General features: G+C 42.1%; 1 protein-coding gene across 1 annotated transcript; it reads left to right on the top strand.

Annotated features, from left to right (window-relative positions):
- Positions 1-1858: 1858 nt before the first annotated feature.
- On the top strand, positions 1859-5988 carry bhlhe41 (basic helix-loop-helix family, member e41). Its single transcript, XM_014148255.2, has 5 exons — positions 1859-2167; positions 2278-2341; positions 2512-2619; positions 2732-2843; positions 3054-5988. Exons 1-5 carry the CDS (start codon positions 2106-2108, stop codon positions 3998-4000), a joined length of 1293 nt encoding a protein of 430 aa, XP_014003730.2. The 5' UTR covers positions 1859-2105; the 3' UTR covers positions 4001-5988.
- The last annotated feature ends 3435 nt before the right edge of the window (positions 5989-9423 follow it).

The raw sequence follows: 9423 nt of genomic DNA on the forward strand, positions 1-9423 counted from the left end.
ATGACGTAGTGCACATAAAAATAACTTTTGTGTTTAAATTCCCGTTTACCAAATAAAGAATGCAAGTTAAATGGTTTTGCATTGCATTTTCAACTCTACTGATCGTTTTGTCCCCACCAAAAATTGCGTTACATTGCTAATGTGCCCACTCTGGTCTTGGCACTTGCACTTTAGCCAACAGCTCGCAGATAGAATGCGGGTAGGATAGCCTTCATGACTAGATTATTATGGACAAAAAGAGCGAGATTATTTGTATTTGTCAAACCGGAGCCAAGCATCGATGATCAAGCAGCATCGATGATCAAGCAGCATCAATGATATGTTGTGTGGTCCTTCCACTCTGACTCGGGAAAGCATACAGTTTATTTGGCTACAGATAATATAAATGTATGAACATCACAAGGTGGTGAAAGTGCACGCGGTGATTGATGCTCCCTTTCAATAAATATCGTGAGAGACATTATGATCGATGCTTGGCTGCCGTTTGACAAATAAAAAGAATCTTGCTCTTTTCTTTTGTCCATAATTATTTCATCATGTACGCTATCCTTCCTGCACTGTAGGCTATCTGCCAGTTGTTGGTTAAAGCATGCCAACACCAGAGTGGGCACATTCGCTATAAAACGCAGATGGAAACTTGTTTTTTTGTTACTGAAGTTTATATTAAAGAGAGAGTTCACCCAAATTACACAATTACACTGGTTTCCTTACCCTTTATGCGTTATGTGTGACAGCAATCCATGCTTTGGTTTCGTTTCCCTGGCAGTGGCTGGCACTGTGTTTCCAAATGTTAACGTTTTAGCATTCAATTGTGGCACAAATCCCATTCAAGTCATGGGACCGATATTAGCATTTTTCGCGCATCGTGTTCAAATCATCCATACATGAGTTTGGTGAGCTTCACAATACAGTTTAGATACGTTCGGATGATTTGGATATGATGCGTAAAAAAAATGACTTGAATGTATGGGCTCTGTGCCACAAATGCTAAAATGTTAGCATTTGGAACCAGTGCCAGGGACACTAAACATGGCCAGTGTAAGTCTACTGAAGCTGCTTGGTTATATGGTGAAACCTGTTTTAAGTTAGTGTCAAGTCATGGCAGTAGGCTACACTATTTGCCTATGTATTACTAACAACATAACATATTTATTACATATTTATAATAGTGGAAGTTTATTTCTTCCAATGATCTCCAAAGTATCAATATTGGATCTTAATAAAATGGCATGTCTACTTAGTAAAACATGTTTCAATAGCCAAGTATGCATAAGTTAACACATATAATTGTTTATCTTCTCACATGGGCCATGTTCACATTAACTTCATGTGCTTAACAATAATGAAGCCTAATTGTAATGCATTGCGCATAGCACAATGAGACGATTGCATACATTGTTACGAATTTGTTCATTGGAAGATGTCAACACGGTTGATTAAGGAAGTGCTGCGCACGTTTTCGTGTAGCCTACTCAGACAGTGCCATGGTTACTGAAAACGCACCTCAGGGCGGCTGGCGAGCTGAGAGACTCAGCGCGAGAAGGGATGAGCAGCATACCTCGCCCCCGGGATGTGTGCGTGAGCGCCTTATGCACACTCTCCTTACACACACGCACGCACGCACGCGAAAACAGTCCAGTGTGCGCGTCGCATTCACGTACATGGTCAAAGCGGAGCTCAATTGGATGAGGATGTGCACCGGCAGAACGGACATGATATAATAAACAATTATTTCAGTCGTTTGACTATGAATTTGAACTCCAATAGAATACCATACATGAATAGATATGTCTTAGTTTGCATTGCCATAGAAACGGACTGTGACGTAGCCTACTAGACCGGGTCTTGCAAAGGTCTTAATTACCGGACGTTGTGCTGGTGCAGTTTACACGTGAGTTGGAGCTGTTCCGACTCGAGGCGCGCGTGCGCTGTGCACTCTCGCACAAACTGCTCGCGAAGTGGCAGTTGAGGAAAATAGACAGCATTCTAAAGCGCAGCGCTATCGAGAACAGTCGCGGTGCAACATCTTCCCAAACCTTCTCTGTCTGCTGGTTTTGGAATAACAAACATTGTAAAGACAAAGTGGAATAGCATACCGACAAGTTATGGATGAAAGAATACCGCGTCTGCAAGACAGACAATTTACTGATCATGAAAACATTTTTGGGTAATTATTTCATTTTTAGGACAGTATGGGCTCTGTCCATAAACTATTAGATGATCAGCCTTGGTACCTTTATAACTATGTGACTATCCTGCCCTCTTTATTTATTTCAGGTTGGAATACTCCTCACTCTACATGTGTAAATCGAAAAGAGGACTGAAGCGCGAAGATGGCAAGGTATGCGCTAATTTGGTCTTGTTTGTATCTCAATACAATGTCTGATAGCTAACAAGTCATTGTAGGATAACACAACTGTCTTGACTATGTGGCACTTGATGTAGAATGAATCTAACACTGTCATTCGTTTCTGTGGTCCTAATCGAATATATCTATCTTATTGTTCCTAGGACGCGTACAAGTTACCACACCGATTGATAGAGAAGAAGAGGAGGGACAGAATCAATGAATGTATCGGACAGCTGAAGGATTTGTTACCCGAACATCTCAAATTGACGGTAAGCTTTTGCAATTATGAAGGATGATGTATAGCCTAATAATGTGTGTTTTTATTTGACTGTTTTGTTCAATGATTGTTGAGTAATTGGATATCATGTTTTTCCCATTCAGACGCTCGGGCATTTGGAGAAAGCGGTTGTTCTCGAGTTAACTTTGAAGCATTTAAACGCTTTGACTGCAGTCACTGAGCAACAACACCAGAAGATTATTGCTTTGCAGAATGGTAAATTGTTACATAACCTCCAATGACTTCAATTTTTGACTTTTAGGTTTTTCTACATAGACTACTTTGGGTTTAGAGTTGGGCTTGGATAGGCTATGCGTAAAAGTGATTGTAGCCTAACTCAAATTCGATAGGCCTATTGGTTGTGTTCTCACAGTTGATTACGATTACATCATGTACTGTAAATTGTGTCGTTTCTAACTCTTTCAGGGGATCGATCGATGAAGACGTCCATTCACGCCGATTTGGATGCGTTCCACTCCGGGTTCCAAGCATGTGCCAAAGAGGTCCTGCAGTACCTCAACAAGTTCGAGAACTGGAATACGCGCGAGCAGCGGTGCGCGCAACTCATCAACCACTTGCACAAAGTATCTGCGCAATTTCAGCCCAGTGCGCCACTGCTCCATTCCCAGCAACCTGCCGGAGACGTGCTGGAGCGCGATGGCCAGAAAGTTGAAAGCCAAGCCGGACATGACCGCGTATCGGTCATACAGAGGAGCCACGGGGAGCTTAACGAGAATGACACAGACACAGACAGTGGATATGGGGGTGAGGCGGAAAAGACCGATGGGAATAAAGGATGTGACCGTAGCAAAGCAGTAAAGATAAAGCAGGAGTTCGGGGATGACCGTGCAGCAAAAAAAACGAAGATGAGCTGGGCCGGAAACAGTACGACGGGCGCAGACACGACCACCAGACCTGATCTGGCCTTTATGAACTCTTTGATGGGAATAACTGGCGTGGGACAGCAGACTCCATTTTGCATGCCTTTTTACTTCATCAATCCCTCTGCAGCAGCGACCTACATGCCGCTATTCGACAAAAGTAACCTAGAGAAGTTTGTGTACCCTGCTGCGGCAGCAGCAGCAGCTCTCTCATCCCCGTTTCCATGGTTATACCCCGGCCTTAACTCACACGCTTCGGCAACTGCAGCGGCTGCTGCTGCCGCAGGTGCCTTCTCCGGCATGTCGACAGTGAAGAGCTCTGGATTCGGTTCCAACTCCAAGCACTCTCTCTCTGACGACAGTGACATGTCAAACGTGGAGCCGGGCTCACCTGAGGAAAGGGAGGACAACCCTGAGAATGATGATGATGATGATTATGATGATGATGATGATGATGATGATGGTATTAGGGAACGACTCCCCAGACAATGAAAATGACTGTACATAATGAAGATAACGTTAGATTTTATTTCTTGTAAAAACGGTCTAATTTACCTGTGTAGCCTATATCCTAATTGGATCTACATTCTGCATATTATTTTGTTTAGGATTTTCTGATAGCTGTCTGTTTTTACCTTATTTTCGTATTTTCAATTATTTTAATTGATAGTAGGCGTTTCGAGACAAGATTCACAGTTGAATTTCTCCTGTATTTTGGCCAGGCAGGGGGAAGTTGTGACAGTCTGTGCCTTTTGCACTTAATGCAAGAGTAATCTGAATGATAATCGACAATGATTGACACTAACAACATGCACACGTCTGTTATTACTACAGTCCTAGGGTATATTGAGCTGGAGTTAGTTTTTCCATTGACACAACTTTTAAAACTGGCAATATCAGTGCCAAAACATCAAGATAAACAATCTGCTTCTATGCGCAGTATTGTCCTCAGATCCCCAATCAGATACTAGTCACACTGGATGTATGGAGTTGCAAATGACCTCCACCAAGGTTAGAATCAACATTGCTGACTCTGACTACAGTATGACTAATGGTGATAGATGTGTTTTGATCCATTTCCTTGTACATATGCACTAAATTGACCCCCCCCCATACACACACAAATTACTAACTAACTGGATAAATGACTACGTATTATGTAACTCCCTATCCATGCCAACACATTTTGATTTGTCTATTTAGTCTTCTGGAATTTTCAATCACCTCAAATAAGTTTTTCTGACCCGCGACTGCTGATATTTGGCATATTGAAAAGAAGCACTTCATTGGAAGATGTTGTTTGATGACAATTGACAATTATGTCCCTGATTGGTTGGCATCTCTTGCACACATAATGAGACACCGCGCGACCTGTCGGCTACCTCCAGCAAAATTATACTAGGTATGATAGCACCTTATACAACTTTGATATTGAATGTAACTACCTGTGTATTTCTTAGCTCTGGAAGTTTGTATGTATAGGATTAACGCCTAGTTCTTTACTATTTGAGAGATAAAGTGCACTTGTTTCTGCCTTTGGAAAAATCCCCCCTGTTCCCTCCCAACACTCACTTTCCAACTATTCTAGTCTATCACTGTATCTATTTTTAGAAAATCTCTAAACTAGAGGGCAGACATTTTACTCCAGACTGTACAGAGTGTGAATGTGTTTGAAGAACCAGATACTAGGCTACTAACAGATATTGAAGCTTTTTAGTGATTTTGTGCAGACCTTATAAGCCACTAATCATAGCTCATTTTTGGGTAATAAGTCTTATTGTACTTATAAAGCTACATTATACATCTGATACTCAGCCTCAGAATGTAGGATGTAGAAGTAGCTGTAGTATCACATTCTAACACAAACACATACAGGATAGGTGTATGTAGATGGAGAGGTAACTTTGGTCGGTGACCGATAGTTCTGATAAATGCCCTTTTAAAATGTACAATCCTTGTTTTTTTCCCGAAGAGATTCATTCCTGCAAATGTGGTGTTTATTGTGTGTTTTGAGTTCCTTGTGTGAGTAACTACATTTAATTTGCATACCCAGTATTGCTTATTTTTAGCTTATGTTCATCAGCTCTTGCCTCAAATCCGCTATGTTTTAAACCAGGGCTCTCCAACCCTATTCCTGGAGAGCTACTCTCCTGTAGGTTTTTGCTCCAACCCCAGTTTTAATTGACCTGATTCAGCCTATCAACCCGCTCATTATTAGAATCAGGTGCACTAGATTAGGGTTGGAGCAAAAACCTACGGGATGATGGCTCTCCAGGAACAGGGTTGGAGAGTTTAAACTGTCATCAAAAGTGGCACGTGTGTGTAAATAATTTTGTGAATATACTATGGAATATATGTCTGATGTCAATGTCCAAAAATATTTAACCGAGCAACTGTTGCACATTTCGTTAATGCTTTACACATATGGTGTTCTAAATTATTGCTGACAAGTTGTAAAATAAATATCAGACCAAAAACTATTTGGATGTCTTATTGTTATTTATTTTTTACCACAAAATGGATAGTTTGCTTCATCGACACACTATATATACAAAAGTCTGTGGACACCCCTTCAAATTTGTGGATTCGGCTATTTCAGCCACACCTGTTGCTGACGTGTATAAAATCAAGCGCACAGCCATGCAATCTCCATAGACAAACATTGGCAGTATAATGGCCTTACTGAAGAGCTCAGTGACTTACAACGTGGCAGCTCATAGGATGCCACCAATCCAACAAGTCAGTTAGTCAAATTTCTGCCCTGCTAGAGCTGCCCCGGTCAACTGTAGGTGCTGTTATTGTAAAGTGGAAACATCTAGGCGCAACAACGGACCAGCCGCGAAGTGGTAGGACATACAAGCTCACAGAATGGGACCAACGAGTACTGAAGCGCGTAGCGTGTAAAAATCTTCTGTCCTCAGTTGCAACACTCACAGAGTTCCAAACTGTATCAGGAAGCAATGTCAGCACAAGAACTGTTTGTCTGGAAATGGGTTTCCATGGCCAAGCAGCCTCATAAAAGCCTATGATCACCATAAGCAATGCCAAGCGTTGGCTGGAGTGGTGTAAAGCTTGCCATCATTGGACTCTGGAGCAGTGGAAACGCATTCTCTAGAGTGATGAATCACGCTTCACCATCTGGAGGTCTGATCGACAAATCTGTGTTTGGCGGATGCCAAGAGTTTGGTGGCGGAAGAATAATGGTCTGGGGCTGTTTTTCATGGTTCGGGCTAGTCCCCTTAGTTTTACATTTACATTTACATTTAAGTCATTTAGCAGACGCTCTTATCCAGAGCGACTTACAAATTGGTGCATTCACCTTATAATATCCAGTGGAACAACCACTTTACAATAGTGCATCTAAATCTTTTAAGGGGGGGGTTAGAAGGATTACTTTATCCTATCCCAGGTATTCCTTGAAGAGGTGGGGTTTCAGGTGTCTCCGGAAGGTGGTGATTGACTCCGCTGTCCTGGCGTCGTGAGGGAGCTTGTTCCACCATTGGGGTGCCAGAGCAGCAAACAGTTTTGACTGGGCTGAGCGGGAACTGTGCTTCCTCAGAGGTAGGGAGGCGAGCAGGCCAGAGGTGGATGAACGGAGTGCCCTTGTTTGGGTGTAGGGCCTGATCAGAGCCTGAAGGTACGGAGGTGCCGTTCCCCTCACAGCTCCGTAGGCAAGCACCATGGTCTTGTAGCGGATGCGAGCTTCGACTGGAAGCCAGTGGAGAGAGCGGAGGAGCGGGGTGATGTGAGAGAACTTGGGAAGGTTGAACACCAGACGGGCTGCGGCGTTCTGGATGAGTTACAGTCAAGGGATATCTTAACACTAAAGCATACAGTGACATTCTAGACGATTCTGTGCTTCCAAATCTGTGGCAACAATTTGGGGAAGGCCCTTTCCTGTTTCAGCACGACAATGCCCCCGTGCACAAAGCGAGGTCCATACAGAAATGGTTTGTCAAGATCGGTGTGGAAGAACTTGACTGGCCTGCACAGAGCCCTGACCTCAACCCCATCGAACACCTTTGGGATGAATTGGAACGCCAACTGCGAGTCAGGTCTAATCGCCCAACATCAGTGCCGACTTCCCTAATGCTCTTGTGGCTGAATGGAAGTCCCAGCAGCAGTGTTCCAACATCTAGTGGAAAGGCTTCCCAGAAGAGTGGAGGCTGTTATAATAACTCCATATTAATGCCCATGGTTTTGGAATGAGATGTTCGACCAGCAGGTGTCCACATACTTTTGGTCATGTAGTGTAGCTATAACATATGCTTTCATTGATAGAAGACACGCTAGAGATGATCACAAACATTACAATGATCTACTTAACATTGACACATTCACTTATAGTGTATTAAAGTAGTCAAAAGTTTAGTATTTGGTCCCATATTCCTAGCATTCAATGACTACATCAAGCTTTTGACTTTGCAAACTTGTTGGATTCATTTGCAGTTTGTTTTGGTTGTGTTTAAAATTATGTTTTGCCTAACTGAATGGGGAATAATACATTCTGTCATTTTTGAGTCACTTTTTTATTGTAAATAAGAATAGAAGATGTTTCTGAAAACTTCTACATCCACTATCACAGTAGCATCCACATTTAATTGGATCTCCAACAACAAGTGGTGTGAACACCAAGTCATACTGTACACCCTGATACTGTTAAGTCCTCAGGTTGATCTGTATTGTTACTAGCTCTCTAATCAGCTGACATCAAGCCAGCTGTGGAATGTATAGTAAGCTAAGGCTTAGAGCTAGTGTCATCCCACTGGGCACAGATGTCAATTCAACGTCTATTCCATCATTGAAATGATGTGGAAACAACGTTGATTCAACCAGTGTGTGCCCAGTGGGATGTGATAAGAGAATGATGAAGTGTGTTTACACTTACACACACTGACTGCGCTGGCTGGTGCAAAACAATAAAGTTTTTTCACTACTTTTGTGCTGTTTGGAAAGGTCAACTCCAGTGGAAAGGACAAAAGGGCTTATGTTCCTAATAACACCTTTGAGTAGGCCTAATGACAAAGACCACCTCCAGTACCTTAGGTCTATGTTATCACAATTAGTTGAATACCTTGATTTCTTATTAGGTTGTTATTTCTAAACCAGCCATCACTGCAAATGTCACCAATTGTCACTATTGTACATTTTGGTATCGACCAAACACAGGTGGTTGATACCTTGGAAAATAGTGCAGACGGATAGGGCTGCCGTGCTTCAAGGTCTTAGGCAACTGTTCAGTATTACATGTTTTTTCTTACATTAAAATCACATGCATTTTCGCTACACCTGCAATAACATTGCTAAACACGTGTAAGACTAGTTGATAAGTCAAAGTTGTGTCAGCTATTTGAATCAGAGAGCAATAAGCTGATTTCCAGTCACTTCTTACTTCTGTTTTAGTCAAGGTCAGTGAAGGACAGACACAGCCTTGGGGGGTTCCCTGTATCAGTAATGATCTGCATAGTAATGGATAAGCAGTCTCGTAGTTAAATATTCCAAACTGCAACATTTCCACCCTCACTGGCGAAGCACAATACTTTCTATCTGACTAAATATTTACACAGTTGTCACCAGAATTCAGGACACTGGTGAAAGTATCTTATAGGCTAAAAGATAAGGAGGGTAACTAGTATGTATATCAAGTCAACTTATTCTAACCCTTACAAAAAAAGATTGCAGTCAGAGTGCAGTATAACTGCAGTGCACTGCAGTTATAGTTAGAGTGCAGTATAACTACAGTATGCTGCAAATACTGCGTCCAAAATAACAGTTTTTTACTGCAGTAATTTTGCAGTATAACTGCAATTAGAGTGCTGTATAACTGCAGTTCAGCTGCAGTACACTGCAGTTATTCTGCAATTACTGTGTCCAAAATACCACAGTCGACTGTAGTTACAACACTTTTACTGCAG

Source organism: Salmo salar, chromosome ssa16 (assembly GCF_905237065.1).
Source record: "Salmo salar chromosome ssa16, Ssal_v3.1, whole genome shotgun sequence".
NCBI lineage: Eukaryota > Metazoa > Chordata > Actinopteri > Salmoniformes > Salmonidae > Salmo > Salmo salar.

Excerpts from the sequence above, each read along its gene's own strand:
- bhlhe41 (XM_014148255.2), top strand. The coding sequence starts at position 2,106 with ATGGATGAAAGAATACCGCGTCTGCAAGACAGACAATTTACTGATCAT. Across the intron at positions 2,342-2,511 it reads TGAAGCGCGAAGATGGCAAG|GACGCGTACAAGTTACCACA; the intron begins GTATGCGCTAAT and ends TATTGTTCCTAG. Across the intron at positions 2,844-3,053 it reads GATTATTGCTTTGCAGAATG|GGGATCGATCGATGAAGACG; the intron begins GTAAATTGTTAC and ends TAACTCTTTCAG.